The sequence below is a fragment of the Meles meles genome, chromosome 4 (assembly GCF_922984935.1).
Source record: "Meles meles chromosome 4, mMelMel3.1 paternal haplotype, whole genome shotgun sequence".
NCBI classification, from domain to species: domain Eukaryota; kingdom Metazoa; phylum Chordata; class Mammalia; order Carnivora; family Mustelidae; genus Meles; species Meles meles.
In genome coordinates, this window is record NC_060069.1 from 87473015 (window position 1) to 87493833 (window position 20819).

At 39.2% G+C, this 20819-nt stretch overlaps 1 protein-coding gene across 2 annotated transcripts; it reads left to right on the forward strand.

The window, feature by feature from the left end:
* Window positions 1–504: 504 nt before the first annotated feature.
* On the forward strand, window positions 505–19218 carry TM4SF18 (transmembrane 4 L six family member 18). 2 transcript variants are annotated; one of them, XM_046004001.1, is made up of 6 exons: window positions 505–716; window positions 804–998; window positions 3817–3906; window positions 12316–12458; window positions 15448–15628; window positions 16460–19218. In XM_046004001.1, the coding sequence occupies exons 2-6, from the start codon at window positions 822–824 to the stop codon at window positions 16472–16474; spliced, it is 606 nt and encodes a 201-aa protein (XP_045859957.1). In that variant the 5' UTR covers window positions 505–716; window positions 804–821; the 3' UTR covers window positions 16475–19218. The 2 variants fall into 2 exon arrangements, with proteins under 2 accessions (XP_045859957.1, XP_045859956.1); XM_046004000.1 differs by having other exon boundaries at window positions 507–712.
* The last annotated feature ends 1601 nt before the right edge of the window (window positions 19219–20819 follow it).

The following is a 20819-nucleotide window of genomic DNA, read 5'->3' on the forward strand; positions in this document are numbered from 1 at the left end:
TGGAAGCAATAATTCTTAAATCCTTGTTTCAAACTTCTTACTCAAAAAGTCTTAACCAAATTACCCAAATTCTTTTCCCCATTTTCCTAAGCAGCAAGAGAGATGCGAATTTCTTCCTGTTATTATTTTTCAGAGAGGTGGAAATAGCAGAGATGAACTCTTGGAAGGAAAGTTGTCCCTAGATAGTAAACTCACCCACAGGGAAGTCTTGTTTTTCTCCCCCCACCAGCCTGTCCCTGTCTTTGTCCTTTTTGTGCCCCCCGCAGTTGGAACAAAGCTTGGTGAATAGTGAGCACAAAATAAAGAACCTTGAAGGAAGGGCAGACACATAAAGTCAACACACCACACAGTCTGTTCTAGCATAAATTCCCTTGGTATTTTCCTCTTTAACCCCCCTGTTACGCCGGTGGATAAAATTTGCCATATTTGATTCCAACCCCACCCCCGCCCCAACTTCCTTCTTTAAAATATGCTCAGGGTTAAGGCTTTCATGCTGTAATCCAGAGGAAAATGACTTATTTTAAAATGCAGTAAAAACACCGCATTCCTTTGGCACAGGATGAAGACCAGCTCAGCTCTTCAGCCCTGGATCATTGTCTATTGTTCTCCAAACAGTAAACCACTATTTCTCACCAGAGATTGTGGGCTGCAGTTCTGTCCGAGCCCTGGGCTTCTCATGAATATGAGGTGAAGGGCTCTGACCCAGAACGTGGTAGGTAATCTCAAAAGAAAAAAAAAGGGGGGGGGACAGGTAGAAGCAAATTAGGCTTTATGTAATTCTACACTCTTGAAATCTCCTGCAGGTTCTGAGCAGGGGTGAAATGGGGTCTCGGAAATGTGGAGGCTGCCTAAGTGGTCTGCTGATTCCGCTTGCACTTTGGAGCATAATTGTGAACATATTATTGTATTTCCCAAATGGGCAAACTTCCTATGCATCCAGCAATAAACTCACCAACTACGTGTGGTATTTTGAAGGAATCTGTTTCTCAGGTATCATGGTAAGTGTGACTTCGGAGACTTGGGTTGCAGAGGGAGTGTTTTTTACTAAGCTTTGTCTTGTTTCTAGCAGAAATAATGAGTAATGGAAAAATCACTGGACTAATCCTGGGTTTGGGATTTGGAAGATGGGTTGGGGTAGAGAGGCAGGTAGTCCATGAGGGTTTGGGAGGGTAGCTTTGTCTTCGGTAAGCTGTTGATTTATGTGACTTCAGCAGTGCAGGAAATTAGACCTAATGAAACTCTGTGGGGTGCCAGCCGGTCGAAATATTATGTCCTCACGAACCCTGTGTGTTGGTTTAAGCTGTTTAATGTCCAGTGGCAGAGCTATTTTCCAGAATAGTTTCTATCTGCCCTCGTGATTTCTCTAGACTGGAGAGATAGCGAGACCACATGGGAAAAGCAGAGATTGGGAGATTCAGACAAATTTGTGTTCAAATACAAGCTCTGCCATTTGTACCATGAGACCTTGATCAGATGACTCAATGTCTTTGAGCCTCAGGGTTCTCATCTGGTGATGGCATTTACTTTTTAGGGTAATTGTGGGATTCAACAAAATCTGATGAAGGAAGTGCCCAGGATGGAGGCTGATATGTATTAGATAGCCAACGAATATTGTGATTATAAATACTTGTAGAAGAATGGGCCAGATCATAATTAAATAGTCTGATATTATACCCCTCATAATGGGGGTATTTTTGAAACAAGATCTAATTACTTACAGTAAGAATCCAAGACTGTTTTCCTGATGAATTTGTGCTCTTTAAAAACAAGCTGATAGTAAATCATGTTGACAAGCCAGAGGAAAAAACATTTTTCCTGATCATATCATTTCTAAAAATAGCACATTGTGTACTATAAGCTTACTATATCACCAAAGACATAAAAGACAATGGATTACAATTTATCTTTACATCTTCATGGGTGCTTAATTATTATAATATTTGAATAACTATGATGAAAAGCAGTTTTCCTTTGGTTACTATTTTGCACATGAAGTTAGTTAACTTTAAAGTACTGATAATCAACGCTATTGAAGTTGCTATGTGATAGAGAGGTACGTAATGAATGTTTGGTGATTGTACTGTAAGTGAATGCAAACCTTTTGGAGAAGATTTCAATATGCTGTATTAATATCCATGAAAATGCTTATATCTTTTGACTCAGTAATCCTAAACCTGAAAATTCATTCTGAGGAAATAATCCATAAAAAGGAAAGATACACATACACAGATATTTATGGCAGCAGCATTTATAATAGTAAGTAATTTGTAGGAGCTCCCTAGCATAGAATTGGTCAAATAAATTGTGGAACATTCACCTCCTATGGAGTTGAAAATGATAATTATGAAGATGCAGTAACATGCAAAATGCATATTATTTTGTGTTAAGCAAAAAAGAAATGATACAAAAAATTGTGAATAAGTTACAATTACAACAATGCAAAATATACACATGTGGTAATACCCTGGGAGTATATACATAAAAACATGTGCGGGTGGTGGGATTTGGGGTAATGTTCCTCCATTATGCTTGAGCCCTGTATTCCAGTTATAATTTCACAATGAAAAAAAGAAAGCAGTTTCTTTTTCAACACGAGCGATGCCTGTATTTCTCTTTTGACACAGGACTCTAGGGTCTAGGTCTAATTATTTCCCACTAGTACTGTAATGAAGCTAGTTACTGTACCTGGTGTACTATGCCTTCTCTCGTCATTGTTTCCCTCAGTATGTCACTGGAATCAATAGAAGGGTTGCAACGCATTAATGAGACTAAATCAGAATCTACTAAAATCTGTGATTATTAATGGTGTTGAAAGGAGGAGAATAAAAGACTCTGGCTTATATTCTGTGTAAAATATAAAACTTAGAAAAGAACCAGTTCTCTATTTTCCATTGTCGGGGAATCCCTGCAAAACATGATTGTTACTACATCAAATATTTTTAAGAGAAAGAAGAGGGATGTAGATAAATAAATAAGTAGACAAGCGAAAGCTGATGAATTTGGAAACTGGAAATGTTGACTATACATAGTAAAACAACAATGAAATCTGCTTCAGGATTCAGTCCAGAACACTGGGAGTAAAGGATAGGTGGAGAATTTGTCAGAAGCAACTCATGGTCCATACCTGCCCAAACAAGGAACTATAACAGAAAAGAAACCCATGTTCTTTACAGAACTTGAGCACTTTGCTTAGGATACAAAGAAAAAGAAGTAGAATACATTGAATTCTCCCAGTCTGTTGGCTGGATAGAGACAAAACACACTTGAAAATCTGAACCTGAGATGATTTGAATGCTTGAGCAAAACAAACTGGCTTTACTTTGAATTAAGACATGTAATTCCGATTAACTGTACCTCTCACTTGCATTCCCAGAGAGCAGTAAATGGAGAGAGGCTGGCAAACATCAAAGTCTGGTGAATGATTTTCCTTTGACCTCTGCAACTGAGTCAGTGAGAAATGCAGGTTTGCTGCGGGGTGGTATTCCCATGTCTATACCATTTACTGCTTAATCATTAGTTTTTGATGACTGATAACTATGCCAATAATAGCTCTAACATTTAACAATCACTTACTATAAATCAAGCACTATGTTCAAAATTTTACAGACATGACCTCCTAACCACCCAATGAGGTGAGTTCCCAACATCACTTTATAGGGAAAGACTCTCAAGCTGATGAAGCTAGAAAATGGCATCTCTGGGTTTTGAACCCAGGTCCACTTGCCCCCACAGTCCCTGCTCAGAATCACTGTGCTCTGATTATGACTAGTATTCCATTTCTGATATTTCCTCTCTTCATCTCTTCATCTACTACAGATGCTTATAGTAGCAACAGTTCTTCTTGCATTGGAGAATGATAACAACTATAAATGTTGCCAGAGTGAAAACTGCAGCAAAAAATACATGGTAAGAGCAATAGTACCTTGAGGATGGCTGAGCAGGCTCTGCTTCCTTTCCTCTCACTCAGAAATGAGAAAATATTCACACTGTTGTCCCCTCTCCATGACCCTTTCAACTCAGAGCCTAAGAGTTTACTAAAAAAAAAAATCTTCCATTTTGTTTCCTGTCTTTCCTCCACGTTTGTCCTGTTGATGTTCTTCCAGAAGTTCAGGGTTTAAAGACACATGGAGTTAGAAAATAATATGAGTTTACTTTTTTCCCTTTTCAAATTTATTGAGGTCTGATTTACATTCAATAAATGGCATCCATTAAAATTATACAATTTCATGAGTTTTGACAGCCAAATACACCCAAGCAACCACCATCACGATCAAGACACAGAACATTCCTATCACCCCTAAAACATTCGTCTTTGATCTGCTTTATGTCATTATAGATTAGCTTGTATTCTCTGTAAATAGAATTATGCAGAATTTGTCTTTTGTATCTGCCTTCTGTCAGTCAGCATAATGATTAGATTTGTCCATGTGTTGGATATACACAATATATATATTTTTTTAACGGGGCTTCAAAAATAATTTAAATAGAATCAACAGAGAATAATACAACCAAATTTTCTAAACCTGTGCTCAGCAGGCAGGTGCTGGGCTCCTACATTTCCATCATTATCCTTCTCCTCCTCAGGGTCATCATCTTTTAATCATATTTGCATAGCACATTTTTTTCACACTTACCCAGTGAATTAGATCATTGTTACTCATACTTATATGAATTATCCCTGACTCAGAGAGATTGTGTGATGTATTAACTAAAAGGAATTTCCCAGAGGCCTGGTAGGCATGTCTTGCAGCCCTGCTGTGGCTGCCGTGGCTGGCCGCCGTGGCTACCCACTGGGGCTGCAGATTGGAATCATCTGAGAGTTTGGAGCTGGAATTCCACCCCCAGACACCCTGAGCTAGTTGGTCCAAGGGGCAACCAGATTTAAATGGGCAGCCGAGATGACATGTCCAGCTTTATGACAGATGGCGTTGGAAGACTTAATTAGCTGTTAAATTTAGAACTATGCTCCTGGTGGAGAAGATCTGAAGAATTAAAAGACGCTCTGTGCACCTACATGCGCATGTGCGTTGTGGGTGTATGTATTTGCCTCCAGTAACTGCCGGTATTATACTTATGGAAAGCTTTCAAAACTGCCTAGGTGAAACAATAGATTCCGGTAGACATTAACTTCTGATACTCAGGGAATCTCTAGAAAACAACCGTATGTGCCACTGGGTTCATAATAAAAATAAATGTGTTCAATTTGCCTTGATTCACTATCAGCATCTCCGGCATAAATGGACGCTGCAGAGTGGAGTCTGGATGGCGTCTTACAATCAGATCAAAGGAAATGGCTGGCATCTCAATGGGAAAAGCAGGAGGACAGGAGAGGGAATTCTCTGGATTCCCTGGTTGGTTCTTTCAAGGTAGGACTCTAGAATAGGAGTCCCAGTTTATATGCCCCAGGAGCCAACCCCCTGATGGAAATGAAAGAACTGAGCCTGATAAGCATTAGAGTTCAATTTCTGTTTAAGGAAGAGAGGGATCTGCTCAAGTCCAGCCAATTGTTATCATGACAAAATGGGCAGTGTTTCTCAGTTTTCAGCAGGAAGTAAAAATATGGAGCATTTTACAACATGGTGGCAATTAAGTCTCATTAAAATTAAATAAAGCTCATCTTGAAGGCTAAATGTGAGTCTGCCCAGGTTTGGCACAGCAGAAGCTCTGTAATGGAAATTGAGGTCAACCAAGACTCACTTGACAGAGGACAAAAGTTTCCCCAGAAAGTTTCCTTTTCCCTCAACAAAAACACATCTCTGTAATTCATACCTTTTTTTTTTAACCAAAATGCCTCCCTTTTTTTCTTGTATGCAGAGTTGTTCCCTTCTTATTTCTAGTAGTTTACTTTTTTTTCAGTAGTCTTTTTTTTTTCAAGATTTTATTTATTTATTTGACAGAGAGAGATCACAAGTTGGCACAGAGGCAGATGGGGCAGAGGAGGGGGAGTAGGATCCCTGCTGAGCAGAGAGTGGGATGTGGGGTTCCATCCCAGGACTCTGAGATCATGACCTGAGCCAAAGGCAGAGGGTTAACCCACTGAGCCACCCAGGCACCCCCCCCTTTTTTAGTAGTTTTAATTACATATATTAATTAGAATTCTTAACTCTTAGAAACTTTAATTTCTGGGGGTGCCTGGATGGCTCAGTCATTATCTGTCTTGGACTCAGGTCATGGTCCCAGGGTCCTGGGATCGAGCCCCACATCAGGCTCTCTGCTCAGAGGGGATCCTGCTTCTCCCTCTCCCACTTCCCCTGTTTGTGTTCCTTCTCTCGTTCTCTCTCTCTCTCTCTCTGAGTCAAACAAGTAAATAAAATCTTGAAAAAAAAAAAGAAACTTTAATTTCTGGTGAAAACCAGGAAGTAAGCAGTTGTGGAATGTTATAGATATCAACATCTCATTGACTGGCAAATTCTTGAGTATGCTATTTCATAATTTCTAAAGCATAAATTTCTTCATCGTACAATTTTTCAGTGTGGCACAAAACATATCTACTAACAGACCTGAATATCTTTACTCCCTCTTTGAAAGAGAGACAAATATCGGGTTATGTTCACTAATCAATGTTTCAGTAATTTATTTTATTTGGAAATGACTTACATATTCAATGAATTACCATTATTTAACTTTGCTTAGTACAACTTGTATTACTTTAAGGTTTCAAGTTAACAAAAAGATATTGGAAGGTATTTTAAAATAAATGGATTTTATAAAACAATCATTGTTGAAAAATTCACTTATAAACTTTTATCACCCATATACTTAATGAGCTTGCTCTTAACTATGTGCAGATTACTCATGCAAATTTCATGACACAATAGACAAAGTTAGCCATTATTTTAAGTTATTTTTCTTGTTAACAAATTTTGTGACATATATATTGGGCAAGCATCAAATGTTGTAGAAACAAAGTATCCAAAAAGTTAAACATACTTTTTCTCTCTTTCTCTCAATTGCTGTGCTTGACATACATTCAGCAATTTATTTTTTAGTGTCTGCTTTGTTTCTAGGTTGAATTGATAGTTTTATATTGTTAAAGATCTAGTAGAGATACTACATTTGTTTGACTTTTAATCCTAGGTAGAAATAAAATTGTATGACTATGATACGTTTAATGCTGACAACTCTGAAGATATGCTTGTTTTTTATTTTTCCCAACAATTTTAAAAATAGCCTTATTTAACCAAAGATTATCCCGGATTGTGTGAACTTAAAAAATTTATTTTGGATTAGTCTCTGTATTTAAGAATACTTAATTTATATGAGCACTCGTTTACCTCTATGCCAATTAGGATAGAACTCTTTTGACAGATTTTATAAAAATGTAAGACAAAGGCAATTGTTTTTTAATTCCTCAAAGAGGGGGATCACAGCCCGAATGATCCTGACCTACCCATCTAACTGCACTATTTTCAATTTGCTTCTTTATATTTGGGAGAAGATTTCCAACTAAGATGGAAGTCTGAATATTTCTGGGTTCTAGATTAACAGTGGTGTGTCTTCGTAATGTTCTCATAATTATTTCACAAAACCTTCCACATGTTTTCTTTCCCTCTGTGGACAGAGCTCCATTTTAGCTCAGGAGAGAAGAACTTAATTTTAAAAATTTCTATCAGGATGTGAATATCAACCTTTAATTTGGCCAACTTCAGACCATATAGCCCCTTAAAAATTATTTCAAATGTTTAAACCAAATGACTCGAAACCAAAACCAAAACTTAATCAGGGATGCAAGAGATGTCCCCAAAGCGAGTACAAAAGATGCAGCCCTCCTAAGATCCAGAATCACTCCCCAAGGTAGCAAAAGAAACTTAGACAACTCCTCCTGAAAGCTGGCTACAGTTGGTGGGATGCTAGCTGCAGTGGGGTGCAGGCCAAATTTCTGTATGGCAGATTTTGGGGGGACCACAGCCTGACAACTGGCTGCTTTCAAGAACTGGCATTTGCATGGCTGACAGGCAGAAAGCCAAATTCTCAGAACAATAAATAAAAGACAAACAGGAAATCGACAGCTGTCCCTGGCAGGGAAAGGATCAATAACCAAGGGATAACTCAAAACCAAATTTTAACCAGAGTCACAGTCCAAAGAACTAATCTTTACAAACGTTTTTTCCCCGCCAATCTGAATCTGAAAAGGAAACGACTCTTACCACCTACCCTGGACCAGTCCCCAATAGGCAGAGATCCAAGAAACTGACATGGCAAGAATTCTTCTGTGGCTTTTCTCACAGATCCAGCATCTCTAACTGTAGCTCCTGCACCAAGGAAGGTGTCCCCCAAGCAATGGTGCCCCGTGTTGGGTGCCAGATATTGTAGCAGAAAAAAAGTCTTACCCAACCCTCTTAGGGTCGCTGGCTCAGTCTGAAAATTAAACTGACAAAGACAGGTGAGCAATAGAAAAGGATATATATTTTATTGAATTTTATGCATACATGGGGGCCTTAATGAGAGAATGAAGACCTGAAGAAGTGACCAGAGTAGCAAGAAACAGCAACAAATTTGTAAAGAATTGGCAAGAGTGAGGTGTTTGGGCTAGGGGTGGTCAATGTTGGAGAAGTAAAAAGGAAGATAAGGTTTAGTTTAACGAGGTTTGTTTTCACAGCTTTTTTGACCCCTGTCTCTTCCTTTTTCTCCTTGTACAGAGTGGGTAACTTGCACACCAGAGTTTTATGAGCTCTTTCAGAGAAAAAGGGTGAAGGGGCTGGGAGGGGTCAGAGTGACCATCCTGCTTCTGCCATTTTCTCAAGCTCCTTCAGTTTAAGATATTCAGTATGCTAAAGTGCCATATTTTGGGGGTGACCTGAACCTCACTAACTTCTTGTTTGCTATTCATTCTTCTGTGTTGTCTCATTTTCTGCCAAAATCCTGTGGGTTGTTATCTCTGGAAAACAACTACTGGCCAGATAGGGGCGCTTGGAATAAGAGATGATATTGTGATTATATTTATAATTTGAAATAATTTTTATATCCATTGTGTCCTTTAATCTTTAAAATATCCCTGTTATGGAAGTAGTATAATCATCTACCTCTTTTACAGTTAATAGAACATGAAACTGTAACTCAGAGAGATTCTTTTTTTTTTATGATTTTGTTTATTTATTTGACAGACAGAGATCACAAGTAGGCAGAGAGGCAGGCAGAGAGAGAGAGAGAGAGAGGAGGAAGCAGGCTCCCTGCTGAGCAGAGAGCCCAATGTGGGGCTCAATCTCAGGACCTTGAGATCATGACCTGAGCTGAAGGCAGAGGCTTCAACCCACTGAGCCAGCCAGGCGCCCCATTCAGAGAGATTCTTATTCCTGATTTATTTCAAGGTTCAATTGTGCAACTATATCCACTCATTACACTGTAATTTGTATATGTACACAAATATATATTTGTTATGCTATGGTTGCCAGTTTCACCAAATCAAAAAATTCTTCATTGATCTTTCCAGTGAATTGCTTAAGAGCATATTTGGTAAACAAGGAGCTCAATCTTTTTGAAACATCCTTCTTCCTTTTTGGAAGATGGCATTGGTGCATAGGTAAATTTTCTTTGTGAAGTGTAACGAACAGTAATCTGTTAAAAATATAGCTTGTCCCATCCCATGATGGGGCAACATGCTATTAAAATCAATATGAGATATATAATTTGAAAGATCTTTTAATCATATGTGAAGATGCCAGTGAATTAATATCCAATAGGGAAAAAACCAGACCTGTTCTTTTCTTCTTCAGATTTTTTTTAAAGATTTTATTTATTTATTTGACAGAGAGAGATCACAAGTAGGCAGAAAGGCAGACAGAGAGGAGGAAGCAGGCTCTGTTGAGCAGAGTCCGATGCGGCGCTCAATCCCAGGACCCTGGGATCATGACCTGAGCCGAAGGCAGAGCCTTTAACCCACTGAGCCGCCCAGGCGCCCCCAGGTTTTTAAAATATTTTTTTTTCTGATTTTCCATAATGAGCATGTATTAATGTTATAGTCAGTAAAATAATGTTAAATTATTTGAGATATATATAATGTAAGATCACTTTTTGTCCCCAAAATCACAGGTTTGTTGTTCTCAGTTTTTCTAGTGTCAAGTTTTGAATTTATTGTCAACTAGCTTGGCTGTTCTACTCTCACTTGAAAGCAACATTTCTAAAACTAAATTAAATTGTCTCCCAAAGCAAATTACCCTTCTTGGCATCCCTATTTCTGTCCTTTGTGTTCCAGTCCCAAACTCTGGAATTTTCTTTTTTCAGTCTATCTCCAGGTACTTATTTCTTCCCCAATGTCTTTTCCTCTTGGACATGTTGTTGTCACCGCAAGTTGAAGTCTCCACATGGAACCCTTATTTCGGGCTCTCTCACTTCTAGCTGACATGCCGTCACCGCCAGAGCTATCTTTCCAAATTATATGTTGGTTCATGTCAGTTCCTTGTTCGAAAACCAAGTACATGGCATGTTGGAAAAAGAGCTATTCTGGTTCTTTATAAATTCAAAATGGGCTTGGTACATTTTGTGCCGGGAAGCAAGGAAGTATTCAAGGAATGATAGGGGTATCTCGAAGGGCACAGGAATTGTCTTGGCAGGATGGTCTCGCTGGCCATATTTGGACCAAAGAGCATCTAAGAGAATAATAGCAGTTATGAATGATTACACATTGAATTAGAAAATCCATGAGTACACAATAAGAGAGAAAGAGAGAAACGAAATGGAAGTTCTTCTGTGCAGAAAATTAATAAGTTATAAATGCAGAAGAAATGATAGAATGAGATAAGCAGCACCCTGCAACCAGTCATTGTGATAATCCGTGATCAGTGGATATGAGGGCCACCAGTGGATGGTAAACCCATCGGTTGAAATGTCTTTGGGGGATAAGATATCACACAGTCTCAAAGTATTACCTCACAAATTATTTACTAATTGCAAAGTGGAAAATGTATGTTTATAGACCTGAAGAATACCATGTTATTAACCAAAAGGTCAAAAGCCTCACAAATAACAGTGGGAGGTCCCTAATGTTCTCGTGCCCATCAGGTGTTCTTGCCAAAATGTGGGGGACATTCTATAAGACCACTGGCTGGGATTGTTCAAAAACAATTTAATATTCTAAAAAAACAAAGAGGCAGTAAGACTAATGTACACCAAAGGAAATTAAAGAGATGTAATCCTTTGCATAAATGCTCATTGGATCTTGTACAAAAAAGTAAAACATGGTTGCAGAATAATAGAATATCTTTATTTTGGGGAGATATGTTCTGATGTGTTTAGGAGCAAGATATCACAGTATCTACACCTTACTTTCAAGTGGTTTGGCAACAAAAATGTGTTAATAAATAAATACATGTGCATGGATATATACATACACAGAGAGAGAGCAAGGAAAAATAATAAAATATTCACAGGTGAGTCTAGATAAAAAGTATACAAAGATACATTGACTATAGTATACTATACCATATGTTCAACTTTTCAGTGGATTTGAAAAAGAATGTAGTAAAAGGTTATGGGGAGGGGGAAAGCTACTTGTCCTGAAGGATGAAGTCATCCCTCCTTGAACCAGCATTCAAAGCCACCTTCTGCCTGCAGGTACCAAGTTGCACTAACTTTGTAAGCAACTCGAGGGCTGGGTGGTATCCAACAACTCCATTTCCCCAGCATTAGCAAACATGTCTATCTGGTCTTCATAAACTTCTCTCTAATGCTCTGTAGGAACCCTCTCTTAGATCACACGAATCTACTTACTTTATAATTCTGCTTGTACCCATCCGCCTGTGAACACTGCTTGTTCTCTCTCCTCCAAGGCAAACACCCTCCTCCCCATCAATCCCTTCCTCACTTGAACATAAATATGGCCATGTAGGCTAACACCTGATGCTTCCCCTCATATTCCTGTAAGTGAATGTATCCACATATCATCTTCACATGAGAAAAGTCAAGGTCCTAGCTTCTGATTCTTAGAGAACCCACCTGACCTAGAAAATAACGTCTTTGGTAAATACAGATTGATCAGTCACACCCCTTCCCTGCATTAATTTTTGATCATTATTTTGATACCAAAATTCCAGAAGAAAGGAAGAAATGTAGTCAATTAACTAGTATCCTCTGTGGAATTCCACACAAAAAGGCATTTTAAAACTTATTTTAAAGATCAGATGGATTTGGATTAAAAGTTTGTTTTTCTGTGGGCGTTCACACAGACTGCATGCAGTAGGTTTGGACAAGTAGGGGAAGGTACCTATATGATCATTTGTCCACAATATCCCCTTGTCTCATTCTGTGGCACCGACCTCCACCTCCTCCTCCTCCTCCTTCTTTTTTTTTTCTGACCTCCTTCTTCTATGTTTAATTTAGACACTGCTGTCAATGATCTTTTCTGCCCTTGGAATTGCTTTCTCTGGATACTGCCTGGTCATATCTGCTCTAGGCCTCGTTCAGGGTCCATACTGCCGCACTCTTGATGGCTGGGAGTACGTCTTCGAAGGCACTGCAGGACGGTAAGAAATAATTCTCCATATCAAGGGGCTCAGAAAGCCAGAAACACATGGCTTCATGCTCATGATCATTTTCCATGATCACTTTGGGGTTCCATGTGGGAATACTCAGACCAACTTCTGCCTACATAGATCTCTGTTTAGATGCTTTTTCTTCTCTCTTTCTTTTTTTTTGGGGGGGCAGTCTTTTTTTTTTTCCCAAGATTTTTTTTATTTATTGGAAATAGAGCAAGAGAGAGAGAGAGCACAAGCAGGGGGAGCAGCAGGCAGAGGGAAAAACGGGCTCTCCACTGAACAGAGAGCCTAGCACAGGGGTGGATCCCAGGACTCTGAGACCATGACCTGGGCAGAAGGCAGACACTCGACCGGCTGAGCCACCTAGGCACCCCTGCCAGTCTTCTAATGTCATATGCATTCACTATTTTGAGGTTGATGTGGAGATATCCAAATGAAAGTTGTGTTTCTCCTGAATTTCAGAGCGAAGCTTTGTAGTTATTGTGGTCTGGCAGCTATTGGAGCCTGAGAATTGAATGGTTCTAATACCCCAGTCTTGCTGTGTGGCCAGTTTGGAAGTGTGGTCTGTTACGGATGGGAAGGGGCTTGGCTGGAAGAGAATCTCAGTGACCTTGGATGGTATACCATCAGGGACAGCACAGATAGAACCAGGCAGCATGAGCAGCCAAGTACAGGGTGAGATCTGGGGGCATAACCAGGCGCAGGCATTTGTGAGGGAGCCAGGAAAAGATCTAGTGTGCACTGAAGAGAAGTCTAGGAAGGCAGCCTTAACTTAGAGGGCTGGTGATTCAGTTAGCTGTTGAGGAACCCAGTCCCAGATCACAGAACACCTCGCACTGGCATTGTATCCGCCAGCACCTGCAGAGACAGCTCTAGAAGCCGCAGGGCCCAGAAAGAGATGCAGGCGAGGTCCATCAGATCCTTCCCAGTCCTGTCCTATGCCCAGAATTCTAATGGTATAAATGGAGGGAGTGTCTGGACCACTCCCTAGGGAAGTGGAAGTCTCTTCTCAGCGTCCTGTGACCGGCTCTGTTGTTCAAGCCCACATCAACTTGAAGTCTTACGTGCTCAGCTAGGCCTGGGTTGCAAATCTGCTTCTGTGTCCATAGCTGCCTTGTCCTGAATATTCCACCAGGTGCCACATTCTGTGAGCAGAGCTCTCTCATAGGTCAGGAGAACCTAGAAAATAACCGTAGGCATTTTGAAGCCCTTCAGGGACTCAGGAAAGGAGACGTTAATGAAGAAGGTCCCACTGGGTACAAAAAATCATTTTTTTGTGCCGTCACCCCCTGAACATCCCTGACCCCCAAATCAAAGAAGATTTCCCTTTCAGAGCAAGATCTCAGACTGCCCACATGCCCCTCCATTGCTCTTCATTACTTTTGAAAGTTTCTCTTAATATCTGTATTCACCTGACTCCAGCTACAGACAAATGTTTGGAGATAAAACATTGGAAGCCATAAAGGGAAGTGAAGTCTCTGGTCTCCTAGAGAAATTTCCAAGCCTTGGCCAATTCTGGGTGGAACAAGTGTTAATGTTAAAGTCTCACAAATCAGGTCTTCATTTGTACATTTATTCAACAATTATTTCTTGAACATCAACTCTGTCCAGGCCTTGAATTAGGTGCTAGAGAACCAAAGATAAATTGCACAGTTTTCCTTCCCTCTAGGAGCTCACACAGACCTGACAGAATGTTCTAAGATGGCTGCTTTAGAGTGAACACTGCCCTCAGAGCACAGGCGTTTGATGCTTATACACATCTGGGTTCACGTCGTCCATCTGCTACTTCCAAACTGTACGACCTGAAACGGATATCCCCGAGCCTCTGTAAATCATTTCTACCTCACAGAATTGACAATTAACTGGAAGCAAGCACAGATTAGATTTACTAAATTCTTAAAATAAGCTGGATTTTATGATTAACATCGTTACCAGGCATAATCTCTTATGCCTCCATCTGCTGGGTAGTCCATAGGCTCCGTCACAGATATGGCCACTGCTGGGGATCCTGAATCTGGTCCATTCAACAAGCATTTGTTGGTCTTTGCAATGTGCCAAGCACAGCCTTAGGTGTCAGGCCTAGCTATTCTGGGCTGTATAAATCATGGTAGGGCTCTCAGAGTACACAACTTAGTGAGCGAATATATACAGATACCGGTTAGACAGCCTTACAATATAAGGAAGTAAATGCTGTGATAGAGCTCTATAAAGAGGTTGTGGAGGGAAGGAGTATCAGAAATAGCATCTCCATTCTTTCCAGACCCTGCTAGTATATTTACTACTCTGTGGTTTACACAAAGAATAAATAAGTGCCACAGCCCAGGAGAAAAATCAACACCGTGGAGGTTATCTCGCTTCCAAGTGTTGGCTGATCTGTGCAGAGTGTGTACTGGGAAATCTGGAGTAAGGATCTCGAAGGGATTAGCTTCCCTGGTGGCTGAGACAGAGTTCAGAGTATGAGGATGTATGGAGTGGGTCTAGGGAAATGGTAACAGGAAATTGTATCTGTATCGGGCTTTACAGGTTCCAAAGCATTCTCACACACCTTTCACCGAATATTCATATTAACCCCTAAATAAATAAATAAAATCTTCAAAAAATAAAATAAGCATAGGGGCGCCTGGGTGACTCAGGTCATGATCCCAGGGTCCTGGGATTGAGCCCCTCATCGGACTCTGCTCAGCAGGGAGCCTGCTTCCTCCTCTCTCTGCCTGCCTCTCTGCCTACTTGTGATCTCTGTCTGTCAAATAAATAAATAAAATAAAATAAGCATAGCCCAATGCTTTGTGCATGTTATATACTCCATATATGTATCTGAATGATTTTTTAAATGTTTTAATTCACATTGAATAATATTATGTATTTCAGTCATATATATTAATTTCCCAAACACACAAACATCTGTAGCCCTCTTGTTGGGACCAAGTATTTAGGCTTAGCCATGTGTCTTGTTGACTATATTCCTTCTCTCTCTCAGTTTTCTTACAGATTCCAGCATATGGACTGAGTGCCTGGAACCCGCACATGTAGTGGAGTGGAACATCATTTTATTTTCCATTCTCATAGCTCTCAGTGGACTTCAGGTGCTTGTTTGCCTCATCAGAGTAGTCACTCAGTTATCCAAGATACTGTGTGGAACCTATTCGGTCATCATCCAGGTAACAGACCACCAGTGGCACCTGGACCTCCTCCATTTTACCCCCACCACCCAAGATCCAATGACTCTGGTTGAAAGGTTTTGAGCCTCCCATCTTTTTCATTCCATCCCTCCTGCCCTCATCTTTACTCAAGCTCTCTCTCTATATATAGAGCTATTTTATATATATATATATATATATATATATATATATATATATATACAGATATATATATATATATCTCCAATGTGTCTGTTGGCTTGCCTATGTAGATTGAATCAATGGAGTAATTGTAAAATCTGTACTCAGTCCTGAATGGTGAAAACTGCACAAGTGTTTTGAATGAGCCACAGTGTAGTGTTCTGTGTGGAAATAACCCAAAGCACAAAGAAGCCTTACTATTTATTGAGAATTTCACTGTTCATAAGATAATTGAAGGCTCACAACGTTATCCCATTGAAATAATTTCTCTTCTGAATGCTGTTACATTAACCTATTAATCATGCTTTATACTGAATCATTAGTAGTTCGTTTTAAAGTGGAGAAATACGTTTTTATCCCTTCTAAACTACTTATGTTTCATCTGCTAAAATACTGATGTTAATTTAGTTATGACTAAAATTGCTAAGCAATTTCAAGAGTCCCAGCAAGTCCAGAGTGAAGAGAAATCACGAACGAGTTAGCTTGCATTTTATTTAACAACAAATAATATATACCCTTCCTAGAAATTTCAAGTAGAAATGTTCCTAATTCATCATATTTGCACTACAAATTTAAGTTGATACCTGGGTCATGGATCATTAATCAAGCCAAATTTACTACTTCATTCACTTTCTTTTTCTTTTTTTATAGCCTGGAATCATTTGAATGACAAGAAGAATATTTTCCATTATCAAGATATGCCATCTATCTGTCTCATATCTACTATATAGACCTTAAGTCAATATTCAAATGATGGTGATTTCTCCGTTTGGTGTTTTTTGAGCCTCTTATAACATTTATAGTCCTCACTGGAAGTGCCCGCTATGTCACCGTATATCTGGAATTTCTTCTAAGTAATATGTGTTAGGATCTTCAGAAATATCCATACTCTTTGGTCAAACAAATCCATTCCCAATAATCTATACTATGGAAAAAAGAAGAATAAAAGATAAAACTTCATGCAAATACAAATAATACAATATTATTTAATATTCTAGAAAATTAGAAATACCCGAAAGTCTAACTTTCAGGGAAAGATTAAGTCAAGAGTAATACATTAGTTGTCATATTATAGTCACTACAAATTATGTTACACAGTCATTACAAATTATATTTTAAAGATTATGAATATGTTAATTAAAAAAGCAGATTACAAATTTATGTTCACATTATAAACAAACCATCTAAGACAAACACCAAATAATCAAAATTTAGGAAGAAAACTCAATCTAGAAGGATTTACAGAAAAATGTCAACTGTCATTTGTCTGGATGATAGGCGACCCTTCTTACTTTTCTCTATTTCCCAAGTTTTCATTATCATTTTTATAATTAAAACATATTTTAAAACTCATAATTTTTACTATTAAAAATGCTTGCTTTTATCCAATCTTTAAATATATGCTTTTCCACATTTTCCCACCTTGAGTATATATAAACATCTTAAAATAATGCTTCAATCAGTGTTCAATAATGAAAGTACTGAGATAAAAAGACAAAATAAATTATATAAATTTATATAATCTAACTGAGCCTTTAGCCTTATTTTCTCACTCCTGATGATGAGTGTGGTGGGCTACAAGAGGTAGCCTTGAAATAAATGAGCAGTCGAGGGCATGCTCAATGGGTTAAAGAAAGTGACCATTGGCCAGTCAATATGACCTATGTCATAGGGAGTTACCAATACCTACACTAATAGAAAAAAAATTTTTAGTGAAACATTTAGAAACTTTCTGTCTGTACCCTATAGTTACCATGACCTCCTTGAGAACAGCAGCAATGTTATATATTTTCCCATCCTCCTTAGGACATAGCACAAAGTATGGTAGACACTCAACATTAGATATTCATGCCAGACCTGTCCGCCCTTCGTGGTTACTATGCTGAACACCTGTCTCCACCATAGGCCCACTGGACCATAACACTTCTGCCACTTCCCTATTGCTCTCCTCCATGAACACTGTCAACAATGCTCTGTCAGTACCTGCTCTGTGCCAAAGCTGGGCAGCAGCCTGGGGAAAGAAGAAACATGCTTCTATCCTTGGTGCCTACTCTGCCCACATTCTCCTTTAAAGGAAGTTGCCCTGACTGCAAACTTTGCTGATATAAGTGTCTTGAAAGCAAGTCATGTTATATATCAGATGACCTCAATGTCTGGACTCAGCTAGAAGAACTGGGATGGGCACCCAAGCCACTGGCAAACTATCATCACCCAACTAGCTCTGATTTAGCCAAGAGTGAAACACCATGCAAAATGGGATTAGTGGTCCTTCTTGCTTGAGAATTTGATCTCAAGGAAGGCAGGAGTGAATCAACCCAATCATTGCTGTCAGGAAAGTAATTAAAGGCTGAGAAGTGATGCTTACATACAGAGAGTATCTGATTACTCCACCAAGCCCATAAACTTGTCATATTCATCACTCACTTTTCTTAGTTCTCCCAATGACTCCTTAACCTTCTGGTAAACAGACTTCTGACAAGTCAGCCCCACCAGTTTGTCTGACACATTCAGACTGTCTCAGTCTTGTTTAGATTCGATATGGCACCATACCGAGTGGACCATGAGTAGATGTCGGCTGAACAACTCCACCCCAGAATTGGCAACATTGTCTAAGAACAGGTTGCAGCCAAATACAGTAGAGTATTTGTATCAGTATATTTAATATTAACAGAATCACCCCACATTTTTTATTTAAAGAGCATCCGCTAATGCAGTTTTAAGGAAAAAAGGCTGTATACAAATCTATGTGTGCACTGTGAGATCAATTTTTTAATAATACGATTACATGTAGACACGAGCAAATCTTCAGATACAGACCAAAAAAGACTAGAACAATATCTAAATGTTAGTAGTTAATAATTATCCCCTAATAGTGGGATTGTGACTTGTGTTTCTTTTCCCTACATTGTTCTATATTTTCAAATTTTCATTTGAAAATGTGTTACTTGAATAGTGAGAAAAAAAATACCATTTAAAAGGAAGTAGTCTCTCATCCTTTCTGTAAAATCTGCTTAAGGATGTTAATATAGGAAAGCACTAAGCATGAAGGTAAGTGTGTGATAGTCCTTTTTATTGTTCTTTTCATTTTCTCATTCTAAGAGAGCCTGAACGTTAGAATTAGCTAACTCTAATTGAGAATGAATTCTATTTTATGCATTTATGGTTTTATATTTGTTATTTCTTTCTTATTTCCCTTCCTTCTATCTCATTGTAATTTTCCTAACTTCTTAAATTGAATGCCTGGCTTATTAATTTTCAAACTTTCTTTTTTTCTCCTTAAAATAAGTATTTAAGACTATATACACCTTTTCTTTAAGTGACACCTTGGTTGCCTCTCCCTAGTGTTGAAATGTTGTATTTTCTTTATTAGTTGTTTAAAATTTTTCTACTTTTCTTTATTTTTCCATCTATGTGTTCTTTTTTTTTTTTTTAAATATTTTATTTATTCAACAGAGAGAAATCACAACTAGGCAGAGAGGCAGGCAGAGAGAGAGGAGGAAGCAGGCTCTCCACGGAGCAGAGAGCCCGACGTGGGGCTCGATCCCAGGACACTGGGATCATGACCTGAGCCGAAAGCAGAGGCTTTAACCCACTGAGCCACCCAGATGCCCCCCATCTATGTGTTCTTGAATGTGCTTTAAAATTCCCAAATATGTGAGTTTGGGGTTTTTTTAAATTGATTTCCAACTTAATTGTATTGTGATTATACAATGTGGTTTATATGATTCTGATACTTTTAACATTTTTTAATCATGTTGAATGGTTACTATTTGTAAATATTTTATGTTCTTTAAAAGTATATATTTTTCCAAATATTGGGTGCAATATTCTACAGTGTCCAGTGGTGAAGTTGTTAATTTTGTCATTCAGCCCCTCAGTATCTTTCTTTTTGGTTGTTTCTTTGATCTATAGTATCCATGAAGATTTAATGAGTATATACTAATTTGTATAATCTTATTTACATATTATATATATGCATATATATATCAGAAAACAGTGTTTGGCACATGGATGTGATTTATAAGTCTATAATGTAGTGGTTTAAAGATGTACTCTGGAGTCAGAATGCTCAGATTCAGATCTGGACTCTGCCTTATTAGCTGTACGATCCAGGTCAAGTTACAGTGTCTGTGCCTCAGTTCCTGAATTTGAAAAAGAGGAGTAATAATAGAGTTGTGGAGCACCTGGGTGGCTCTGTCAGTTGTGCAGCTGACTTGATTTTGGCTCAGGTCATGATCTCAGGGTCATGAGATCAGTTGCCCTCCCCACCCCAACCCAGGTCAAGCCCAACATCTGCCTCCATGGAGGGGTGATTGTGGAGCCTCCTTAAGATTCCCTCTCTCCTCCTCTCTCTGCCCCCACTCCCCTTCTTAAAAAAAAATAAATATTTAGGAGGAGTCAAGATGGTGGAAAAGTAGCAGGCTGAGACAACATCAGGTAGCAGGAGATCAGCTAGATAGTTTATCAAACCATTCCGAACACCTCCAAATCCAACAGGAGATTGAAGAGAAGAGCAGCAATTCTAGAAACAGAAAATTGACCACTTTCTGAAAGGTAGGACCAGCGGAGAAGTGAATCCAAAGCGACAGGAAGATAGACTGCAGGGGGAGGGGCCAGCTCCTGGCAAGCGGCAGAGCAACGGAGCACAAAATCAGGACTTTTAAAAGTCTGCTCCACTGAGGGACATGGCTCCAGAGGCTAAGTCGGGGTGAAGCCCATGTGCAGACAGCGTGGCCTCAGGTCCTGCGGGGTCACAGAAGGATTGGGGTGTCTGAGTGTCACAGAGTTTCCAGGTATTAGAGTGGGGAAGCCGGCTACAGAGATGGAACTGAGGAGTGAGCTCTCAACTCTGGGTTATCTTATTGTGATCCATGGCACAGGTTGTAAGGGTCTACTTAGCGGGAGGGAGCCATTTTGTTGTTTATGCAGTAAATTTAGATTGACCCTGCCCCTCCCAGAGGAACTAACTTGCAAAGCCTAGATACAAGGGCAGGTCAGGCCAGGTGGAGAC